The sequence below is a fragment of the Nyctereutes procyonoides genome, unplaced genomic scaffold (assembly GCF_905146905.1).
Source record: "Nyctereutes procyonoides isolate TBG_1078 unplaced genomic scaffold, NYPRO_anot_genome, whole genome shotgun sequence".
Lineage (NCBI taxonomy): Eukaryota > Metazoa > Chordata > Mammalia > Carnivora > Canidae > Nyctereutes > Nyctereutes procyonoides.
This window is the reverse complement of record NW_026575126.1, coordinates 40,653,180-40,675,508: the sequence shown is the minus strand read 5'-3', so window position 1 is coordinate 40,675,508 and position 22,329 is coordinate 40,653,180. Positions and strand designations below refer to the sequence as shown.

The 22,329-nt window shown below is 57.2% G+C and overlaps 2 protein-coding genes and 2 long non-coding RNA genes across 5 annotated transcripts in view; 2 read left to right on the top strand and 2 right to left on the bottom strand.

The window, feature by feature from the left end:
- Positions 1 to 2,512: 2,512 nt before the first annotated feature.
- LOC129519712 (uncharacterized) lies at positions 2,513 to 5,230 on the bottom strand. Its single transcript, XR_008666433.1, has 3 exons — positions 5,155 to 5,230; positions 4,757 to 4,888; positions 2,513 to 3,114 (listed from the first exon to the last, which is right to left on the bottom strand). It is a non-coding gene; the product is annotated as an uncharacterized LOC129519712 (long non-coding RNA).
- Positions 4,852 to 17,246, top strand: TFAP4 (transcription factor AP-4). 2 transcript variants are annotated; one of them, XM_055340525.1, is made up of 7 exons: positions 4,852 to 4,940; positions 12,596 to 12,761; positions 12,878 to 12,976; positions 13,370 to 13,540; positions 13,923 to 14,063; positions 15,251 to 15,403; positions 16,173 to 17,246. In XM_055340525.1, exons 1-7 carry the CDS (start codon positions 4,852 to 4,854, stop codon positions 16,365 to 16,367), a joined length of 1,014 nt encoding a protein of 337 aa, XP_055196500.1. In that variant the 3' UTR covers positions 16,368 to 17,246. The 2 variants fall into 2 exon arrangements, with proteins under 2 accessions (XP_055196500.1, XP_055196501.1); XM_055340526.1 differs by lacking the exon at positions 4,852 to 4,940 and adding an exon at positions 10,365 to 12,411.
- LOC129519711 (uncharacterized) lies at positions 13,361 to 20,347 on the bottom strand. The gene is made up of 3 exons (XR_008666432.1): positions 19,991 to 20,347; positions 15,575 to 15,720; positions 13,361 to 13,465 (listed from the first exon to the last, which is right to left on the bottom strand). It is a non-coding gene; the product is annotated as an uncharacterized LOC129519711 (long non-coding RNA).
- Positions 19,860 to 22,329, top strand: part of SRL (sarcalumenin) — a 51,874-nt gene continuing 49,404 nt past the window's right edge. Inside the window, exon 1 of the mRNA XM_055340524.1 lies at positions 19,860 to 19,970. The gene's annotated coding sequence lies outside the window, so the exon portion shown is untranslated. The remainder of the gene's footprint in view (positions 19,971 to 22,329) is intronic.

Here is a 22,329-nt window from a genome sequence, read left to right as displayed (position 1 = left end):
GTCTGCAGCCAGAATTCAGCTGCAAGTGAGCCAGCTGTCTGTCAGCCCCGTAGATGATAGTCTGAATTTCTTTCTTAAAGGAAAAAAATATATATATATTATATATATATATATATATATATATATATATATTTATTCATGGGAGACACACAGAGAGAGGCAGAGACATAGAGAGAGGGAAAAGCAGACCTGCTTCAGGGAGCCCAATGGGGGGGCTCAATCCCAGGACCTTGGGATCATGCCCTGAGCCAAAGGCAGACGCTCAACCACTGAGCCACCCAGGTGTCCCAATAGTCTGCATTTCTCTCTCTTTTTTTTTAAGATTTATTTATTTATTTATTTATTTATTTATTTATTTATTTATTTATTTATTTATTTATTTATGAGAGAGACAGAGAGAGAAGCAGAGACACAGGCAGAGGGAGAAGCAGGCTCCATCCAGGATCACGCCCTGAGCTAAAGGCAGGTACTTAACCGCTGAGCGGTTACAGATGAGGAAGCTGAGTCAGGTTAAGGAACGTGCCTGTGGTCACTCTAATACCTGAAGCTGGTGTTCAGGTAGAACCTGGATTCTGAACCGCACCATACGGCTCTTAGTCCCTCCTGGCATTCTGTTGTCCAAAGAGCTGGGAGGGTGTGTAGACAGAGGCAAAATCCAAGGACTTTGGCTGCCACGGTGTCCCAGATGCCAAGCAAAAAAGAACAAGAGGGTCACATACAGTGAAAAGAGAGAGCACAGAGCTCCTTGGAGGTCACCAGTGATGCGGGAGTAGTTTTCATGGAGTCAGGCAGGGTAAGCAGGAGAGATTGAACAAAACACCCACTTCAGGGAGTTTCACTATAAAGAGCAGCAGGGAGAGAGTGGTAGCTGGAAGGGGTGGAGGGTGGTGGGTGTTTTGTTTTGTTTTTTAAATGGGAATAACACAGCTTGTTGTTGGAAACGATTCTCACAGAGGGGCTACAGTGGGCAGCCCGGGGGGCTCAGGGGTTTAGCGCTGTTTAGTGTTTAGCCTCCAGCCCAGGGCCTGATCCTGGAGACCCTGGATCGAGTCCCACATCGGGCTCCCTGCGTGGAGCCTGCTTCTCCCTCTGACTGTGTCTCTGCCTCTCTCTCTCTCTTTCTCATGAATAAATAAATAAAATCTTTAAAAAAAAAAAACAGAGGGCACACAGTGAGGATGCAGGAGAGACATCGTTGAATGATTCTCACGGAGGGTTGTACACGCACGGACGGAGCGCGGACACTCCTCCTGACACGGGCCCGGATGGCAGGTGACAGGTACAGATAGGGAGGCAGAGGCGATAAGTGGAGCATGTAGGATTTCTGTTCAAGGTTGGTCCCCTTTCCTCAGAGAAACAGGACCTGAAGTCACGTTAGGGGAGTGAGGAGGTGGGGAGATGATGGAGAGAGGAGGAGGTGGGAGGAAAAACAGACCAGAGCAATAGGAGCCTCCACTGTGGGATCTGAAAATAAGATCAGTCCGCTAGGTTGTGGGATTTCCTTTTCTCAGGGCTGTTTGGCTAGTGGGGAGGGCGGGGAGTAAGGCAGGCGGGGTTGGACAGGTGAGGGAAGGATTCTATTGATGGGCTGTGAATTCTAAGCTGGATAAGGAGAGGAGATGATGAAGGGGCAAGGCATTGGCAGGATTGATGGGGTCACGCAAATTAGAGCCCACAGGTCAAATCCAGCCCCCTGGCTATTTTTTTTCTTTTATTGTGGTAAAATGTATGTAGCTTAAAGTTTGCTGTTTTCACCATTTTATTTTATTTTTTTAAAAGATTTTATTTATTTATTCAGGAGAGACACACAGAGAGAGGCAGAGACACAGGCAGAGGGAGAAGCAGGCTCCATGCAGGGAGCCCGACGTGGTTACTGATCCTGGAGCTCCGGGGTCATGCCCTGAGCCAAAGGCAGATGCCCAACCACTGAGCCACCCAGCCATCTCTGTTTTCACCATTTTAAAGTGTACAATTCAGGGGATGCCTAGCTGGCTCAGTTGGTGGAACATTGGCTCTTGATTTTGGGGTCATGAGTTCAAGCCCCACGTTGGGCATGGAGCCATTTAAAATAAAATAAATAATAAAAAAAGTAAAGCATACAATTCAGTGGCATTAATTATATTCCCAGTGTTGTGCAACCATCACTGTTTCCAAAATTTTCCGTCACCCCAAAAAGAAACACCATACTCATTAAGCAATAACTCTTTCATTTCTCCCCTACTCCCAGTAACCTCTGATCTACTTTCTATCTCAGTGAATTTGCCCATCCTAGGTACTTTCATGCCCGTGGAATCATAACATATGTGATCTTTTGTATCCTGACTTAGTTTACTTGCCATGTTTTCAGGGTTTGTCTATGTTGTAATTATAGATGAACACTTCGTTCCTTTTTAAGGCTAAATAATATTCCATTGCATGGATAGACCACATCGTGTTTATCCACTGATCAGTTGAGAGACAGTGAGTGGTTTGCCCCTTTTGGCTACTGTGATTTTTTTTTTTAGATTTTATTTTATTTATTCATGAGAGACACACAGAGAGAGGCAGAGACACAGGCAGAGGGAGAAGCAGGCTCCATGCAGGGAGCCCAATGTGGGACTCGATCCCAGGACTCTAGGATCACGCCCTGGGCTGAAGGCAGATGCTCAACTGCTGAGCCACCCAGGTGTCCCTTGGCAACTGTGATTAACGCTGCTTTGAACACTGGCATATAACGACCTGTTTTGAGTCCTTGTTTTCATTCTTTTGGGTTCTACCTAGGAGTGGAACTGCTGGGGCAGAGTACAACCTCTGCCAGGTTTTGTATGGCCCCTGAACGAAGAATGGTACAGTCCCTAAAATGTTCACCTCCTAATCTGTGGAACCTGTCACTAAATTGCCTTATGTGGCAAAAGGGGCTTTGAAGATACAGCTAAGGCAAGGATCTTGAGATGGGAAATTATTCTGTATTATCTGGGTGGGCCCAAGATCATCATAAAAGAGGCAGAGTCGAAGGGTTGGGATAGGAGAAGAAGGAGATATGGTAATAGAAGCAGAGGTTGGAGTGAGCCGCTGGAGTGAGGTCACCAGCCAAGAAATGGTGGTCAGGGGGAACCAGGCTCCATCAAGTCGGTTCTGTAAGAGAAGAGCAGGGGGTAGAAACGCTTCTCCCGGTTCTCATTCATTCTTCACGCATCCATTCGGGCCCTATAGATCCTGCTCAGTGTATACAGTTATATGGCCCTCTTTCCTATGTTGCCCCCCATAAGTCATAATTTCCTGAGCACATTTCCTGTCCCCACAGTGAGACTTTCCAAGGACTTTGATGCTAAGTGAACTGGGATCTGTGCTTCAAGTGCCCAACAGGTTGCTTTAAAGATGAGAGAACACGCGTTCAAAAATCTACACGGTACTCTCAGTATCTAATAATCATCGTTCCTAAAATATCAGTAACTTTTTTTTTTTAATATCAGTAACTCTTGTTAGTAGTAGGAATATTTTAATTAGGAGGCGCGATTTGGGCGGAACCTTGAAGGCGGAGGGGATTGGGAAAGGCGGTGGGCAGGCTCGAGGACATTCCGAGGCAGGCGTGGTCTTCCTGAGCCTGGGGCCAACCCTCCAGGAGCCAGGGGAGGGGACTCGGGAGGGGGTACGGAAGAGGGCCGCAGCGTCCTTGCCTCGCCGCCCCGGGCATCACTGTAGTAGAGAGCGCACCCTGGCGGAGGAGCAGGTCCCGCACGGCCTTAGGCATGAATGGGAAGCTTCGGGCCTCCTCTGCTGTCCAGCCTCCCCGCGGAGGGGGGTAGTGAGGGGGACCCGGCGGCAGCCACCAAATCTGCGGGCCGCTGCCGTCTTGGCCCGCCTCCAGCCTTCACTCCCCGCCGGGGCCCCAGGTTTCTAAAGGCAGCCCCAGGATCTGAGGCGCCCGGCGCGCCCCCTTCGCTCTGCACCCCCCCTCCCCGCCCCCAGGCTCCGGGATTCCCAGGCTCCGGAGCCCAGGCTGGGCGGCCAACTGGGCAGCCAGGGAGGGAGGGGGCTGGCTGGCCTCCGAAGTCGGCCCCAAGTTACATGTGGGAAGAGGTGGCTGTGACGCAAGTTTCCAGGGGGCCCTGGGCTCGGAAGGAGCGAGCCAGAGCGGCTCCTTTCCATGCAGCTGCAACTCGACCAGCACCCCAGGCCGCCTTCGCCGTCTCCGCGGGGCCCAGCTGCGCGCCCGCCGTCCCCGGGGGCCGCCGAGCGCGGAGACCCTGCACCGGGCGGTCCCCGCCGGACCCCGGACGCGCGGGCTAGGCTCCCTCGCAGTGGCTGGCCTTTTTTTTTTTTTTTTTTGCAACGCTTGCCAACCTGTCAGCTGATGGACCTCATCACCCATAGTGGCGCATGTAGCTCGGCCGCAGCTCGCTCCATTCACACCGCGCCCCCCAGCCGCCCCACGGCCCCCGGCTCCCCGTGCCGGGGGGTTGGCCCGCAGACCCTGGCTGCCACTGGCCCCCGGGGGCGGCGCCCCTCTCGCCCTGGCCTCGCGCAGCCCGGGGGGCGCTGCAAATAGTCCTTTGTTTACATGCAATTCCTTACTCCGCGGAAGGAGGCCGGGGGAGTGCTGAGTTTTCACCAGCTGTTTCCCGCCTTGAAACAGACATCTGATCAGCTGCAAACACACACACACATACACACGCCCGGGGAGGCAGGCCGGAGAGACCTCCCTCCCGCCCCTCCCGCCCGCCTCCCTCCCCTCGCCGCCGCCGCCGCCAGCATCTGGGACCGGCCGTTTCTGCACCTCCGTCCGGCGCTGCCCTTTGATTCGGATTTCCATCTTGCATTCTCCGGCGGACCGCGGGACCCGGCTCGTGCAGAGGAGGGGCGCCGATCGCTATGGAGTATTTCATGGTGCCCACTCAGAAGGTGCCCTCTTTGCAACATTTCAGGAAAACAGAGAAAGAAGTGATAGGAGGGCTCTGTAGGTGTGTACTCCTCCTCCCCCCCACCCCCTTCCCATGATTGCAGCCCCCGGCCAGCCCGCCCGGGCAGGCGCGCGTGTGCGCACGCATGGCCCGCGCTGCCAACCCCGCTCGCCTTTCTTAGCCGCCGGGGCGTCTACAGCCCCGCGCGCCGGGCTTGCGCCGCCGGGGGACCCTCCTCCCCCGGAACGTGGGGGCCCCGAGCGGCCCCGCTCACTTTTGTCCGCTGCAGGCGGGCGAGTCGCGACGTTTGTAAATTGCAAACAGACCCACGTGGTTCTGCAGCAGTCCCGGCCATGCTTGGTGCTGGTGGCTTTCCCCCCCGCGCTTCCTCCTCCCCCCTCCCGCGGCGGCTTCCTTCCTCTCCCTCCTTCTTCGCTGTCTCTGGGTGCCCCCCTCCGTGGGGGCTTGGGGGGCCCGGGCCGCGCGTGGGGCCGTGGCGCGGGCGGCTACAATGCAGCCACGCCGCGGCTCTGGGCGAGGGGGGGGGATCGGGGAGCCGGGTGGTGTGTTTGCAGGGTGCGGGGCTGCGGCGGGGCCGGGGGGCGTGCTCGAGTGGGGGCGCGGGGATGGGTGGGACCCGGGAGGCCGGCGCTGCCGGCCGGGGGCGCCGCGGACCCGGGCACGTTGGCGGCCGCTAGCTCGCTTGCCGCCCGCGCCCGGGCGCTGTTTACTAGCGAGGCCTGGACGTGACTCTGCAGCCCTCTTGGAGTAGGCGGACCTCGGCGCGCCGCCTCGCGGGAGCTGTAGTTCCCCGCGCCCCGCCCTGCGGCATTGTGGGAATTGTAGGCGCGCCCGGGCCACGCTTTCCTCGCACAAAGCTCAGCTCCCGAGGGCGCGGTGCGCCAGGCGGCCCCGCGGGGGGTGCCTTTTGGGGAGGGGGCACCGGACAGTGCCCCTGGCCTCGTGAGGCCGCTGCCCGCCGCCCGCGGGGCTCGGCTGCAAACTTTCCAGCCCACACCCCTCCCCCAGCCCTAAACCGAAAGCGTCCAGCCTCGCCGCCCGGTGGGTGCGTGGGTGGGTGACCCCGGGGCCGCCGCCTTTCCCAGGAGCCACTTCCCAAGCGTGGCCTCGGTCGCTCCAGATCCATCCTTCACCAGAGGGTGACGGGTGCGCGCACCACTCACATCCCCATTCCCCTGGACGCTTGTTAAAATGCACGTGCCCGCCACTCGGATGGCCAGGAGGAGGACGGCCCTGTCCCTGAGCGTCTGCACTGAACTCGGCCCGCGGGACACGGCGGTGCTGCGTCTGGGGCTTCCCTGGGTGCCCCACTTGGGAACCTGCAGACCCCTTAGAACCCCGCTGCTCCTGGAGCGAAATGGCTCCCTAGGACTGGGGCCACGTGCTCAGCCGCCCGGGTCAGGCTGGGCGGGGATTGAGGGAGGAGGAGCCGGGGCGGCGTGGCCGGCGCTGCTAGACAGCAGGGGCTGCAGAAACCGGGCTCGGGGACGGTGGCTGCTCCCGTATACACACCTCCCCACCCCGCCCCAGGCTCCCACCTCGACAGTTCTCAAGTTCGGAGTCATGTGCAGCCAGGGGGGTGGCCACCCTGGGTGCTGGCCCTTCCTTAAGGTCTACCAGAAGGGCCTCCCAGTAATAAGAAAAAAAAAATTCTGGAGCTCTTAGTATGTTCTAGGGACTCGTTTTGATAGATTTTTTTTTCTCATTGAATTTTTACACTCTGCGTCCTGAGTTAAGCGGCCTTATGTGTACTGTATGGGGTGAGGACATGGGCTTGAGAAGGGAAGAGTTAGTTACAGCAAGTGTTGGGGCTGGGACTTGAACCCTGGTCCCAGAGCCCTGCTCCTATCCCTCGTGGCTGGTTGCTTGTTCAGAGAATGGCTGGGTAGGACTGTTTGAGCCTGATCCTGGGTAGGCTTAGCACAGTGGGGACCTCTAGCCACCAGGTCTGGGACTTAGTTGAGTCCTCTCTTGACCTCCCAGGACTCTAGGAGTTATACTGTCCCTGTCCCAAACCCTGCTTTAGAGGAGTCTAGCAGTCTCCAGGGGTCAAGTGCCCCAGGCTTGGGCATGGGGACATGCTCAGCCTGCCTATCTATGAGACAGTTGAAGCCTGTGCAGTGGGTGTGGAGTTGGGACCTTTGGGTTTGTTCATTTTCAGAAGCTGTGGGGTGAGGTGGGATCAAGTGTGTGGGTTGGGTGAGAACTTCTGGCTTTATGGATTGGTTTCTGAGGCTGGGACCGTGTTCTATCCCTCAGTGACTAGGAGCACTCTCTGCCTCATCCCTCTCCCAGACCTACTGGAGGGGGCCATACTGCACAGTGGGCACCCCCACCCTGAGTCACCCTCAGAGGGAGGCTCATGCCCCAGCTGTGTGGTTTTGGACCTGTGTGGTCTCAGCATGTGCCACTTCAGTAAAATGGAGCACCTGTGAAGGTTAGGCTGTGTGTATGGAAAGCGCCAGGTATCTGTTAAATTCTTAGAAGCAGGAGCACTGTGATCTTAAAGTGTTTACCTCCTGTCCTTGGGAGGAAAGAGACCAGTGCTCAGAAGGTGTTAGGGAACAATTAGGGGCTTTGGAGTGTGTGTGCTGGGTCCCTGATGCGGTATATATTTGGCACCGGCTCTGGGCTGGGAACCAGAACTGGCCCTGTCCCAACAGCTCAAAATCTCCTGGTGCTAAGGTCTTGACTCTCCTGGTCTTGTCAGCCCTTTAAGAGAGATCTTGGGTTCTCCTGGAATCCTGGGTGCAAACTCTGGAAAAACAAGGCATCCTGTTTTTCTTAATCTCTTTTTTTCTCTTCCATCTCTCTTATAACCTAAGGGTCATTTTTATTTTATTATTATTTATTTTAAAAAGTCATCTCTGTGCCCAACATGGGGCTTGAATTCATGATCCCCGAGATCAAGAGTCTCATGCTCTACTGGCTGAGCCAACCGGGCACCGCCCCCCTCTTCCGTGTCTTTTGAATTTCACCATGGTCCTATGAAATGAGGCGGTATTCCCCCTTTTGCAGGTGGGTAAACAGGCTTTGAGAGATGAAGTGCAGTTCCATGGGATAACAAGGGGCAGAGCTGGCTTATAAGTGAACACAGAGTAGGGAGTCCCCTCTGAGGCGCTGAGGAAGCCCTAGGGAGGGGAGGACAGGGGAGAGGTGTTTCTGATGTGAACAGCCTGGGCATGGTCTGTTGGAACTGAGGGCAGGGGTGGCAGGCTGGTCAGAGTGTCGTGTTGGATAGAAGCAGTGGGGCCGGGTGGAGGCTCTGGGCTGCTTCAGTGCTGCACAGAGAGGATGAGCACCTTGGGCATCCTTGCGGAGGGTCACTGCTTCCCTCCTGTCCTCCTCTTGGGTAGGAGAAGTCCCATGTGGGCTTTCCCACCTCTGCCTGTAGATGTTGAGCGGCAGGTGTGTGAGTGACTTTGAGCACTGTAAATGAGAGTTCTCAGTGGCTAATCTTTTTTTTTTTTTTTTTTAGATTTTATTTATTTATTCATGAGAGACACAGAGAGAGGCAGAGACACAGGCAGAGGGAAGAGAAGCAGGCTCCATGCAGGGAGTCTGATGTGGGACTCGATCCCAGAACTCCAGGATCACGTCCTGAACCGAAGGCAGATGCTTGAACCGCTGAGCCAGCCAGGCGTCTTGTCAGTGGCTAATCTGAGGCTGGAGCCAGGCCTGGGGGTGTCAGTGGATGGGGGTTACTTTGCCTTTGGGCTGGGAAGACGGTGCTCCCTACCAGGGAGCCTCTGATTGGTCTGCTGGTGTTATTCCCAGGGGGCTGTCTGGAGGTACTCTGGTATTGGGGGGACAGTCTTAGCACCCAGGGCTGGTACTCAAACTGTTCTTGGCCGGTTGGTTGCCCTTCTCCAGGAGACAGGCTGTCAGAGGCCAGACTGGGAGGGAAAGAAGCAACAGACACTGGGTGACAGTGGACCATGCCACCTTCACTGCTCACCTGGGAGTCTGGAGTTGATGTGGAGGGGGCAGAGGGCCTTACGATTCCTGTCAGTCACGTTTATGTGTGCAAAACTCAGATAAAAATGTAAGAAACTTTCAGGGATTTGCAGAAAAGCCTGCTTGATCTATGGTCATCTAGTTTAGCAGCTGGACTAGCCATGAATTATAGGAATCTCTGATTGGTCAGCGATCAGGACCCCTAACATTCCGCCAGCCAGAACCTCTGATTAGTGCACACATTCCAGGGCTGTTTAGGTGAGTTATCTGTTAGGGTCTTGGTGGCAGCCCAAGTCCTCAGGAGGAACTGCAGCTTTGGGGTGAAGTCTGTTTTCTGGGACTTTTTTTTTTTTTTTAAAGATTTTATTTATTCATGACACACACACACACACACACAGAGGCAGAGACAGAGGCAGAGGCAGAGGGAGAAGTAGGTTCCCTGTGGGGAGCCCAACGTGGGACTTGATCCCAGGACCCCAGGATCACGCCCTGAGCTGAAGGCACTCAACCACTGAGCCACCCAGGTGCCCCTGCTTTTTGGGACTTAAGTCTGCATTAGGTTAACTGGCAGCTGGTTCCTGAGCCAGGGCGTTGATGGACTTGGTGGGGAAGGAGACAGGATGGATGGCACATTTGGAAGAGCCAGGATGAGCAGGCCCTGGATCTTTCACTCCACTCTGGCCTCTCCAGTCCCTGGGCATCCTGAGGAGAAGGGAGGAGCTGAGCGTCTCCCAGGGCAGAGATTTTCATGGGCAGATGAACTGGCTGGCTGGGGGAGGTGCAGCTGAACTCTGGTTTCTTTGGGGGTGGGACCTGGAAAGTACAGGAGGTAGGTACATTGCCTGCACCTTGACCCATCTGTCTTTCACGGTGGACATGAGCGGGTCACTTCTGTGCCTGTCCTACTGTTTGTCGGGAGGAGCACGGACACTACCTCCTGAGGCCACATATGGGGCTCTGGGAAGCAGCGGGGGCCCTTTGTGAGCTGTCAGGAGAGGGTACCAGCAGCAGGTGCGGGAGAAGGGCTGAGCTTTGGCATCTGCAGGTGCCTGTTGAGCAGGATGGCTGTGCACACCACATGCTTTGTCTTTCTACAGGGGTAACCGTCATCTGTCTGTCTGGGTGTCTGGCTCTGTGGGGCGGTGCAGAGCCTACTCTGTCCTGTGGATAAGAGCCAGGCTCTGGGGCTTGGAGCAAGCCTATGTCCTTGATCCATACAGGAATCATAAGGCCGCTGGACTCAGAGTGTGACAATTCTAATCATAGAACTCAAAATTTATATATATATATATTTTAAAGATTTTGGTTTTTTTTATTTATTCATGATAGACCTAGAGAGAGAGAGACAGAGACACAGGCAGAGGGAGAAGCAGGCTCCATGCCAGGAGCCTGATGCAGGACTCGATCCTGGGACTCCAGGACTGTGCCCCGGGCCAAAGGCAGGCGCTAAACTGCTGAGCCACCAGGGATCCCCCTATTTATTTATATTTTTAAAGATTTTATTTACTCATGAGAGACAGAGAGAGAGAGGCAGAGACACAGGCAGAGGGAGAAGCGGGCTCCTTGAGAGAAGCCTGATGCGGAACTCGACCCCAGGACTCTGGGATCACGCCCGGAGCCAAAGGCAGACACTCAACCACTGAGCCACCCAGGCATCCCTTGATTTAAGCTTCTTACTCTGTTGCCGAGTCCTCCAGTTGGGCCTTCTGGAACGGCTAACACTCAGGGTGATCCAAGGGTGGAGGTGGGGCTCCTTTTGACCTCTCACCATTCTTTTCAGGTCTGGCATTTGGGCATCTCCAGGAGGGCCCCAGGGACTGTGTAGGGGTGTCTCCCTGTATCTCCCGAGAGGATGGGGATTCCCACCCAGATGGATGTCAGTCATTTGGTGGCTTGGCTTCCTTTGGACGTCTCTCCCCAGTTTTTTTTTTCTTTTTGTTTAAAGTAAGCTCTACACCCAACATGGGGCTTGAACTCATGATCCCAAGATTAAGAGTCATATGCTCTTCTAACTGAGCCAGCCAGACTCCCTACCCTACCTCTTTTTCTTCTTCTCCCTCCACTCCCACCTCTTTAATCCACCCACCCACCACAGAGGGTCTGGAGGGCACTGCCAGACCAGGGAGCCTGGATTAGGTTCTAACCCCCCACAAAGGGCGGGCAAGCCACTGTGTGTGTCAGGTCTCGGGCCTGCGTCCTCGCCACTGCTCTGTCCCGCCACCCCATCACCTCTGGTGTAGGGGCAGGGAAGCTGGGAGAAGTGAGGTGCCCCTGCCCCGAGGTGAGGAGCCAGATGGCTGGTAGTCTGACTCTAAGACTCTGTCCCTTCTCATTCGGAGTCCCAAGTCTCCTCTGCAAAGAAAGGGTCGTGGGCCACCTTTTGAGCATGGACATTCCAGGATGCTGTAAGGAAACTGCCCCCTGGGGGCCCCCAGCTGCAGCGGACTACCCTCTCCCCCAGGAGAGGGGGCCAAGGCCCAGGAAGGGCAAGGGCGAGTCCAAGATCCTGCCGGCCCAGAGTGGGGCAGACAGGGTGGGCCAGGGGGCCAGGAGAGGCCATGGCTGTCTCCAGCTGTGGCAGATGCATTCTCCGAGGTTTTCTGAGCAAACGCCTTTCCTCCTGGGGACAGGCATGGGGGCTTGAGCACCTTTTTGAGCCCAGGGTCCTCATCGATGGAATAAGGCTGCCCATAGTCCGTTTCCCCACTTCTCCAGAACCAGGGGTGTGAGCTCTCTTGGCCCAGGCCTGGACCAGGTCACCCCGGGAGGGCCCCTCAGGAAGACGCCAGGGCTGTGGCTTTGGGTGGGGCTGGTGGCCTCTTCTGGGAGCCCAGCATCTGGAAGCCATCAGGCCAGGGGCGGGGGGAGTCGCAGGAGAGGGCCGGGAAAGGGGGAATGCCTCCTCCAGGCCACACACAGGCCCATCCCTCGGGAGCGGTGGCGTTGGGCCTACAGGCCCCGCTGCTGTCTTTGCCTCCTGCCAATACCTCTGGGCCTCTCCCCCTTCCACTGGCTGCCTTCTCTCTCACCCCACTGGCTGCTGCTCCTGTAAGATGCAGTCACGTAATATGCAGTAACATTGCCCACTGCATGCTGGGAGCCTTGCTCCTTTGGCACAGGATGGGGCTGCCTCTTGGGGTGGGCAGGCTCAGGGGAGAAGTGTCTCCAGGGGTGGTTGGTCTGGTGTCCCCTTCTTGGAGTAAGTGGTACCTGTCTCGTTTTTGAAGTCTTAGCATGGGGTGTCTGGGGCCAGGCTGGGAGCTTGCAGACCAGTGTGTGGCTGCAGATGTGGCTGTGGCGATGGGGAGGGAGGAGCGATGTCTTCCTAGTCCTCAAGCCTGCGGTGCCGCAGGAGGGGGTCCAGGTGCATAGCCAGGAGCTCAGAGGTGTCCCAGGGACAGGTGTCTGCAATTATTGTCTGGGACCATCTGTATCAGAATCACAGAGATTCTCGCTAGCTGGTCAGGCTTCTGGGCCCCACCCACACCTGCTGGCCAGACACTGGGGCTAGGACCTGGAGCTGCACACTTACGGACACCCAGACACCCCAGAGGTACTACTCCATCACCCTCCTGATCTGCTGGGGTTGTAGGGACCTGGCAAATCTGGCATCTTCTGTCGCAGGACGGATGAAAGTTACACTAGCGGCCCCCGGAGGTGAATTGTAAAGACAGGGTCCCACCGGGGCAGGGCACGGAGGGCACCTAGCCTGAGCAGGTCTCTGTCTTAACCTGCAGCCTTGCCAACATTCCACTGACCCCTGAGACTCAGCGGGACCAGGAGCGGCGGATTCGGCGGGAGATTGCCAATAGCAACGAGCGGAGGCGCATGCAGAGCATCAATGCGGGCTTCCAGTCCCTCAAGACCCTCATCCCCCACACAGATGGAGAGAAGCTTAGCAAGGTGGGCTAGGCACGGAAGCCTTCCTGGAGGACGTGGCGGGCTCAGGTGGGGAGAAGGAAGTGAGCTTTGGCAGACGCTGCCCGCCAGGGTCCCTGACTTGTCCCTCCCACCCTCAGGCAGCCATTCTCCAGCAGACGGCGGAGTACATCTTCTCCTTGGAGCAGGAGAAGACCAGGCTCCTGCAGCAGAACACACAGCTCAAGCGCTTCATCCAGGTAGCTCCCCGTGGGGGCCTCCTGCTGCCGCAGTGCCCTGCCCCCTCCGGCTGCCTTTCCCCGCGTGAGCGCGTCCTGGCTCAGCCGTGGCCCTCAGGCTGCATCTTCCCCACTCACCTATTTCAGGCACTTGCCTCCCTGCCTGGGCTTTGGCTTACCCATCCGTGACGTGGGGTGGGGTGGGCTCTGGAAGTAGCTGGGTGATTTCTGGAAAGCAGGTCCATTGTGCCTCCTTTTCTGGACTTCGGCCATCTGTTGGGTTGGCACAATGGGGCCCTAGTGCTGAGAGGGACCCTGGGGGACTGCGAGGGAGTCCTCTGATGTCCCTGGTCGTGGTGGTGGTTGTAGTTCGGGGTTGTTGAGGCACACTCACTGGCCCCTTGGGGTCCCCAGGAGCTGAGCGGCTCATCCCCCAAGCGGCGGCGGGCAGAGGACAAGGACGAGGGCATCGGGTCGCCGGACATCTGGGAGGACGAGAAGGCGGAGGACCTGCGCCGGGAGATGATCGAGCTGAGGCAGCAACTGGACAAGGAGCGCTCGGTGCGCATGATGCTGGAGGAGCAGGTAAGGCTCTGGGGGTGAGTAGTTCTTTATGGGAGCACCTGCTCTGTGCCGGAAGAGCACCTCTCTTCTCAAATAAATAAAATCTGCCCGGGCCCAGAGCGGCACAGCACGGGCAGGTCCTGGAGGTGGGAGGGGGCACAGCCTGAGGGAGGAGTCATGGCTGGCCCGGCAGGCTGGGCTAAGGACTTTGGTCTCTCCCGCCGAGGGTGGACGAGCGTCAGCCATGCCAGGGTTTGCAGCAGGAGTGAACGGCCTCTTGCGAAGCCTAGAGCCTGGAGGCCGACCTCCGGTCCTGAGGGCCCTGCTCCGGGTGGGGCCAGGGAGGGGGAGGTGTGGGGTGCCCTCTGAGCCCTGCCCCTGAACCTGTCGCCCTGCCCCCCAGGTGCGCTCGCTGGAGGCCCACATGTATCCGGAAAAGCTCAAGGTGATCGCACAGCAGGTGCAGCTTCAGCAGCAGCAGGAGCAGGTGAGGCTGCTGCATCAGGAGAAATTGGAGCGCGAACAGCAGCACCTGCGGACCCAGGTGAGCAGTGGTGGCCTGGGAGCGGTCCTCACTCGCAGCGTCAGTGCCCCGGGCTCCAGCGGGGCAGGCCCAGGGTCCCAGGTTACTGGTTCCCAGGTAACCTGCATATGTTACCACATTGAATCCTCGTAGTGGCCCTTTCAGGCCTGAACTTATATTCTTCCTATTTTACTGATGGCAAAATTGAGGCGCACAAAGGGTGCATGACATGCCCACTCGTGATCCTCAGCGACTTAGCTGTCTAAACCCACGGTCTACACGCTTGATAACCACTGTAATTTTTTAAAGTATTTATTTACTTTTTGGGCGCCTGGGTGACTCAGTTGGTTGGGCGACTGCCTTCGGCTCAGGTCATGGTCCTGGGGTCCTGGGATCCAGTCCCATGTCAGGCTCCCTGCTCAGCAGGGAGTCTGCTTCTCCCTCTCCCTCTGCCCCTCCCCCTGCTTGTGCTCACTTTCTCTCTTCTCAAATAAATAAAATCTTTATTTATTTATTTTTTAAAAGATTTTATTTATTTAATCATGAGAGACACACACACAGAGGCACAGACACAGGCAGAGGGAGAAGCAGGCTCCATGCAGGGAGCCCGATGTGGGACTCGATCCCCGGTCTCCAGGATCACACCCTGGGCTGAAGGTGGTGCTAAACCGTTGAGCCACCTGGGCTACCCAAATAAAATCTTTAAAAATGATTTATTTACTTTAAAGAAAACATTTACTTGTTTTAGAGAGACTAAGAGCCAACACTAGTCAGGGGAGAAGCATAGGGAGGGAGAGAATCTCAAGCAGACTCCCTGCTGAACGCAGAGCCCAATGCGGGCTTTGATCTCATGACCCTGAGACCAGGACCTGAGCCAAACCAAGAGTCAGCTGCTTAGCATTCTGAGCCACCCAGGTATTTATTAGATGTTAAAGTGCTTGCTTGGTGGACAGTGAAGGGGCCCCGGGATCTCAGATGGCTGGAAGCCCCTCTCTGGAGCACCTTTTCCACGTTTGTAAAGTAAGAGGGGGTGGAGCACAAATTGGCCAGCCCTCCTAGGGAAGATGTTCAAGGGCTGGGGTGGTTGGCAGCGGCTCTCTCGAAGCAGATGGTTTTGAGGGATGTCCCTCTGTGAGGGACAGAAGGATAGAAGGGAATGGGCAGCTCCTGGAACCTTTGAAAAGAGACTGAGGGCTTCTTCCTTGCAGCTCCTGCCCCCTCCGGCCCCTACCCACCACCCCACAGTGATCGTGCCGGCGCCACCCCCTCCCTCCCACCACATCAATGTTGTCACCATGGGTCCCTCCTCGGTCATCAACTCTGTTTCCACATCCCGGCAAAACCTGGACACCATCGTGCAGGTACCTGGACTTGGGGATGGGGCATCATGTGGGAATGGGCCCTTTGTGTCCGTCCCCACATCTCTCTTTCTGTGTCTGCGATGGGGGTGGCTCTGAGAAGGTTTGGGGCAGAGAAGGGGGCAGGGACAACATAGTCTGGAAGACCCTGTTCCTTCCCTCTATGGGGTTTACCGAGAGGCTTCTTTGCTCCCTGAGCCTCCTGGTGTCAGGTTCCTGCATCCAGCTCTTGGGTTGGTCCAGAGCTTCCTCTCAGCTCCATCTCCAGGACCTGGGTGGGCTTCAGCTGGCAGTGGTTGGGTAGGGACCAGTTAAGCCTCCTGCACAGAAGGAAGAAATGATATGATCAGCTTCAAGGGTCAGGCCTGAAGTTCTGCTGTGCCCAGCTTTGGGCGGCACCCCTGGGAGAACCAACAGCATCACAGAGAAAGAACTAAACAACAACAACAACAAAAAACCCCATCCATCCCTGCCACGTCGGTTGCACGTAAACCCAGCAAAATTGAATAATAAAGTTAATAGCAGAGAAGAGACCTGGCATAAGTGAGCAGGTGCTTTGAAATACATAAATGAGAGACGCTTGTGACTCCAGGCTGACTTGCCCTGTGATCTCCAAGGAGGTGTTCAGCTTAGCGGAGAAGGTCTGAACGTTGGGCAGGCAGGCTGCTGTCTTGCCAGGCTTACTTCTGGACCTTTCTGAGGTGCGGGTGAGGGGGTGTTTGTCCGAGTGTCCCTGGCTGTCCTCATCACACCCTGTCCCCCCCCCCCCAAGGCGATCCAGCACATCGAGGGCACCCAGGAAAGGCAGGAGCAGGAGGAGGAGCAGCGGCGAGCGGTCATTGTGAAGCCGGGCCGCAGCTGCCCCGAGGCCCATGCCTCTGATACTGCCTCCGATTCAGAGGCCTCGGACAGCGACGCCATGGACCAGAGCCGGGAGGAGCCAGCAGGGAGTGGGGGGCTTCCCTGACCACCCCCCAGCCCTCCTCTCCCTTCTTGGGGCCGGAGGGGGCCGGGGGCAGCAACAGGGAACAACGCAGGTGAACGAGTGAGGAATTTTTACAAAATTACGACGTCATTTGGGTCTCTTTTGTGACCTCTTTTTTCAATACTGTAAATCCACCTTTGGGCGAAGCCACCTGACCTGAGGCCCCGGAGGGCTGGGGTGGCAGGAGCACGTGGGAGCACCGGGACACCTGGGGCCGGGCCTCGCCCCGGAGGCTGGGGGAAGCTGACACAGATGCCTGGCCTCTCTCCGCCAAAAAGCTTTTTTTCTTTCTTTCTTTTTTTTTTTTTCATTTAAACATATTTTTAAGAACAGGGAAAAATCAAACAAAACCCCAAGGTATTCTGGCCTCCCCAGAGCCAGCCCTAGACCGTCAGTCTTTGACTCCTTCCCTCCTCTTTTTTTTTTTTTTTTTTCCTTTCCCCTTTAAGCACTTACATGGGTTGGGGGTCTGGCTGGGTCAGAGCTCTCTGGGGCCCCGGGGGTCTACAATGCTTCTCGGTTGGGGTTTGCTGCTGCCCTACTCTCCTTCCCTCCTCGGCTCAGCACGAGGACTCGCCACTTCCCGCCGCCACCCAGCCCCATCTCTCCCTCCGGGTTTCCCATCTTCCACCCAAAAATGTCTTTGTCTCTCTCTTTTTGTTTTGTTTGTTGTTGGTTCTTTTTGGTTTTGGTTTGGTTTATCTTTTTAGTTTTTTGTTTCTTGTTTTTTTTGTTTCTGTTTTTGTTTTTTTTTAAATTTTTAAATTTTTTAATTTTTTTTTTTTTTTTTTTTTTTTTTTTTTTACAATTTTGAGGTCTTTGTGTTCAAGGAGAAGCTATTATATTTTGTTAAGAAAGTGGGGGGAAAAAACCAAGAGGCCACTGTGCCTTTATAAAGAAACAAAATAAAGTTTGTACTTTGTTTTTTAGATTCTGTTTCTCCTGGGTGTGTGCTGTCCTGAGGAGCCGGGGAAGGCTTCCTGGACTAGAGTATGGGGTGCTCTTGGGGCCCACCAGAGGGGATCGGGTGTGGCTGAACATGAAGATGGTATGTCGTCGTCATCCCCCCACCCCCTGCGCAGTGGGCAGTCAGGGTCCCCAGACTCCTGGCATTATTCCCTCGACTGTGCAAAGATGGGTGATGGCGCCAGGGGTGGGAGGAATGTCTCCTTCAAGGGGAGAATGAACCACCAAGCCACAGATTCCCATCTCTTAGAGAAAGGACATGGGATGTTGAGGGGTCCTAGTTGTCCCCAGGCTTTGCCACTTCTTCATCTTGTGTAACCTTGCTGAACCATAGTCTCCCCAGCTATAGGAGAGAGAGTAGTATTACCTCCTGGCATGGTGTTACAGAGACCGGTCGGGTCTGGGAATTTATCTACAAGGCCCCTGAGCATCAGTTTTGTCATCTGAAGTTGAAAGTCAGTGGTATAAGGGCATTTTATGTTGCTGGGTAGGGAGGTGGACCTTTAACTCTCTTAGAATCCTCGGTGACCAGATGTGGCTTTACAGAGTGTTTCCCTTTGGGGAGCCTGGGTGGAGCAGTTGGTTGAGCATTTAACTCTGGGTTTCGGTTCAGGTTGTGATCTCACAGTCCTAAGATCTGAACCTGGTTCGGGCTCTATGCTCAGTGGGGAGTCTGCTTGGGATTCCTTCTCTCTGCCCCTACTCCCCATGAATGTGCTCTTTCTCTCTCTCTGTGTCTCCCTCAAATAGGTAAATCTTAACACACACACACCCACAAACCCCCAAAGTGATTGCCTTTTCCTGCTTTTCCTCATTGTGTACGTGGGCACCTAGGTCAGAGCAGAATGGCCAATTCATGTCTCACCCTACAGTGATGCTTGTGACTACAGTGAGATGTCTCCAGACATGAACTTGCTGAAGACAAAGGCAGGCAGGAGCATGAACTTTTTTTTTTTTTAGAACTTTAAAATTAGGGATCCCTGGGTGGCGCAGCAGTTTGGCGCCTGCCTTTGGCCCAGGGCGCGATCCTGGAGACCCGGGATCGAATCCCACGTCGGGCTCCTGGTGCATGGAGCCTGCTTCTCCCTCTGCCTGTGTCTCTGCCTCTCTCTCTCTCTGTGTGACCATCATAAATTAAAAAAAAAAAAAGAACTTTAAAATTAAGTATTTTAAAGTGAAAAATTTAGAGGCACTTAGTATATTCACACTTATAAGATTTTATCTATTTATTCATGAGCGACACAGAGAGAGAAAGGCAGAGGGAGAAGCAGGCTCCATGCAGGGAGCCCGACACAGGACGTGGGACTCCATCCTGAGACTCCAGGGTCACGCCCTGGGCGGAAGGCAGGCGCTAAACCACTGAGCCACCGAGGGATCCCAGTATAGTCACATTGTTGTGTTGCTGCCACCTCTATCCACTTTCAAAACCTATCACTCCAAAATTCACACTTTTTACTTTTTGGTTGTGTGACTTTGACCAATGCATACAGTTGTGTAACCATCATCACGGGGATCCCTGGGTGGCGCAGCGGTTTGGCGCCTGCCTTTGGCCCAGGGCGCGATCCTGGAGACCCTGGATCGAATCCCACGTCGGGCTCACGGTGCATTGAGCCTGCTTCTCCCTCTGCCTATGTCTCTGCCTCTCTGCCTCTCTCTCTCTCTCTCTCTCTCTCTCTCTCTCTCTCTCTGTGTTTGTGTGTGTGACTATCATAAATAAAAAAAAAATTAAAAAAAAAAAACATCATCACGGTCCAGCTATTAGTGGTCTCATCTCATTGTCCTGCACTGTCCCTTTGCAGTCCAGACCCTGACAGCCACACTGAGCTGCTCCTACAGTTTTGTCTCTTCCACATAAATGGAATCCTATAACGTTTAGCCTCTTGACTCTAGCTAGCTTCTTTAACTTAGTATCACAAAGTTTTCTTTTGGGGGGGGTCTATCTAGCTAAATTTACATAATTATATTAAAATGCGTGTCTGAGGGGAGGTGCTTAGCCCGGATCTGAGCGGGGACCCCCTTCCCAAGGCCAGAGGATCCACCGTTTCCAGCCAGGTGCGCAGCGCGGGGCACGGGTCCCATGCAGCTCCTAAGAGCATCAATAGAGGGCGCTGTGGGCCCAGGACTCCCGGCCCGGCGAGGGCAGAGGCTCCGCCTCCTTCCGGTGCCCGCGGGGCTGCTCAGTTCCTATAGGCCAGAGGAGACACCTGGGGGCGGGGCCGGAAAGTCCCCTCCTCCGACCTTAGTGGCGCGCCTGGTGACAGTAGGCGGTCTCCGCGCAGGCGGCGGAAGTCAGGGGCGCGGACGCGGCCCCGCCTCTTCCCGGACTCTGTCCCCCTCCCCGCCCCCCGGAGCGCATGCTCCTTGGCGCCTCAGGCGGCTTTGCGCACTACCGCCGGCCCGCCGCTCTGTCCCCATCCCGGTCCCGCCCCCGCGCGCTCTCACGCACGCCTCGCACGCAGACGCCGCGAGCGTGTGGCTTCCGCGTGTTCCCCGCGGGGAGGCGCTCGCTCGCTTCCTCCCGCGGCCGCCGGCGCCGGGGCTCTCCCTGCGGCGGGGTGCTGTGGCCGGCGCGCTCGGCGGGAGTCTGGGAAGGTCTGCAGGCTGCGGCGGAAAGAACAGGTGACGTTACTTCTACTCACGCGTTTCACTTTTAAGCCACAGTATCCGCAACACTGTCGTTTCAGCATCGCCATGGATGTAAGGAACGCACGGAATCCCCGTTTTTCTCGCCATGTTTGGGAACCTTGTCTGCCCTTTGCCAGGCCTATGTGGGCACAGGCGCGGCTCCAGGGCCAGCACCTGCACCTAGGGTGGTGACAGGGTCAGCGGCCACGTGAGGGGCAGTGACGGGGTCCAGAGTCAGCGCCACGTGAGGGGCAGTGACGGCGTCCAGGATCTGCGGCCACGTGAGGGGCAGTGACGGGGTCCAGGGTCAGAGCCGCGTGAGGGGTAGTGACGGGGTCCAGGGTCAGAGCCACGTGTGGGGCAGTGACGAGGTCCAGGGTCAGCGCCACGTAAGGGTCAGTGACGGGGTCCGGGGTTAGCGGCCCTGTGAGGGGCAGTGATGGGGTCCGGGGTCAGCACCACGTGAGGGGCAGTGACGGCATCCAGGGTCAGAGCCACGTATGGGGCAGTGACAGGTCCGGGGTTAGCGGCCCTGTGAGGGGCAGTGACAGGTCCGGGGTTAGCGGCCCTGTGAGGGGCAGTGACAGGGTCCAGGGTCAGTGCCACGTGAGGGTCAGTGACAGGGCCCGGGGTCACCGGCCCTGTGAGGGGCAGTGATGGGGTTCAGGGTCAGCGGCCACGTGAGGGGCAGTGACAGGGTCCAGGGTCAGTGCCACGTGAGGGTCAGTGACAGGGCCCGGGGTCACCGGCCCTGTGAGGGGCAGTGATGGGGTTCAGGGTCAGCGCCACGTGAGGGGCAGTGACGGGGTCCAGGGTCAGAGCCGCATGAGGGGTAGTGACGGGGTCCAGGGTCAGCACCACGTGAGGGGCAGTGACGGGGTCCGGGGTCAGCGCCACGTGTGGGGCAGTGACAGGGTCCAGGGTCAGTGGCCACATGAGCAGTAGTGACAGCGTCCAGGGTCAGCGGCCCGTGAGGGGCAGTGACGGGGTCCAGGGTCAGAGCCCCGTGAGGGGCAGTGACAGGGTCCGGGGTCAGCGGCCCTGTGAGGGGCAGTGACGGGGTCCAGGGTCAGAGCCACGTGAGGGGCAGTGACAGGGTCCAGGGTCAGAGCCACGTGTGGGGCAGTGACGGGTCCGGGGTCAGCGCCACGTGAGGGGCAGTGATGGGGTCCAGGGTCAGCACCACGTGAGGGGCAGTGACGGGGTGCAGGGTCAGCGGCCCGTGAGGGGCAGTGACAGGGTCCAGGGTCAGAGCCACGTGTGGGGCAGTGACGGGGTCCAGGGTCAGAGCCACGTGTGGGGCAGTGACGGGGTCCAGGGTCAGAGCCACGTGTGGGGCAGTGACGGGGTCCGGGGTCAGCGCCACGTGAGGGGCAGTGACGGGGTCCGGGATCAGCGCCACGTGAGGGGCAGTGACGGGGTCCGGGATCAGCGCCACGTGAGGGGCAGTGATGGGGTCCGGGGTCAGCGCCACGTGAGGGGCAGTGACGGGGTCCAGGGTCAGAGCCACGTGTGGGGCTGTGACGAGGTCCAGGGTCAGCGCCACGTAAGGGTCAGTGACGGGGTCCGGGGTCAGCGGCCCTGTGAGGGGCAGTGATGGGGTCTGGGGTCAGCACCACGTGAGTGGCAGTGATGGGGTCTCCTTGGTCAGCGGCCCTGTGAGGGGCAGTGACAGGGTCCAGGGTCAGCGGCCACATGAGCAGTAGTGACAGCGTCCAGGGTCAGCGGCCCGTGAGGGGCAGTGACAGGGTCCAGGGTCAGAGCCCCGTGAGGGGCAGTGACAGGGTCCGGGGTCAGCGGCCCTGTGAGGGGCAGTGACGGGGTCCAGGGTCAGAGCCACGTGTGGGGCAGTGACGGGGTCCGGGGTCAGCGCCACGTGAGGGGCAGTGACGGGGTCCGGGATCAGCGCCACGTGAGGGGCAGTGACGGGGTCCGGGATCAGCGCCACGTGAGGGGCAGTGATGGGGTCCGGGGTCAGCGCCACGTGAGGGGCAGTGACGGGGTCCAGGGTCAGAGCCACGTGTGGGGCTGTGACGAGGTCCAGGGTCAGCGCCACGTAAGGGTCAGTGACGGGGTCCGGGGTCAGCGGCCCTGTGAGGGGCAGTGATGGGGTCTGGGGTCAGCACCACGTGAGTGGCAGTGATGGGGTCTCCTTGGTCAGCGGCCCTGTGAGGGGCAGTGACAGGGTCCAGGGTCAGTGGCCACATGAGCAGTAGTGACAGCGTCCAGGGTCAGCGGCCCGTGAGGGGCAGTGACGGGGTCCAGGGTCAGAGCCCGTGAGGGGCAGTGACAGGGTCCGGGGTCAGCGGCCCTGTGAGGGGCAGTGACGGGGTCCGGGGTCAGCGCCACGTGA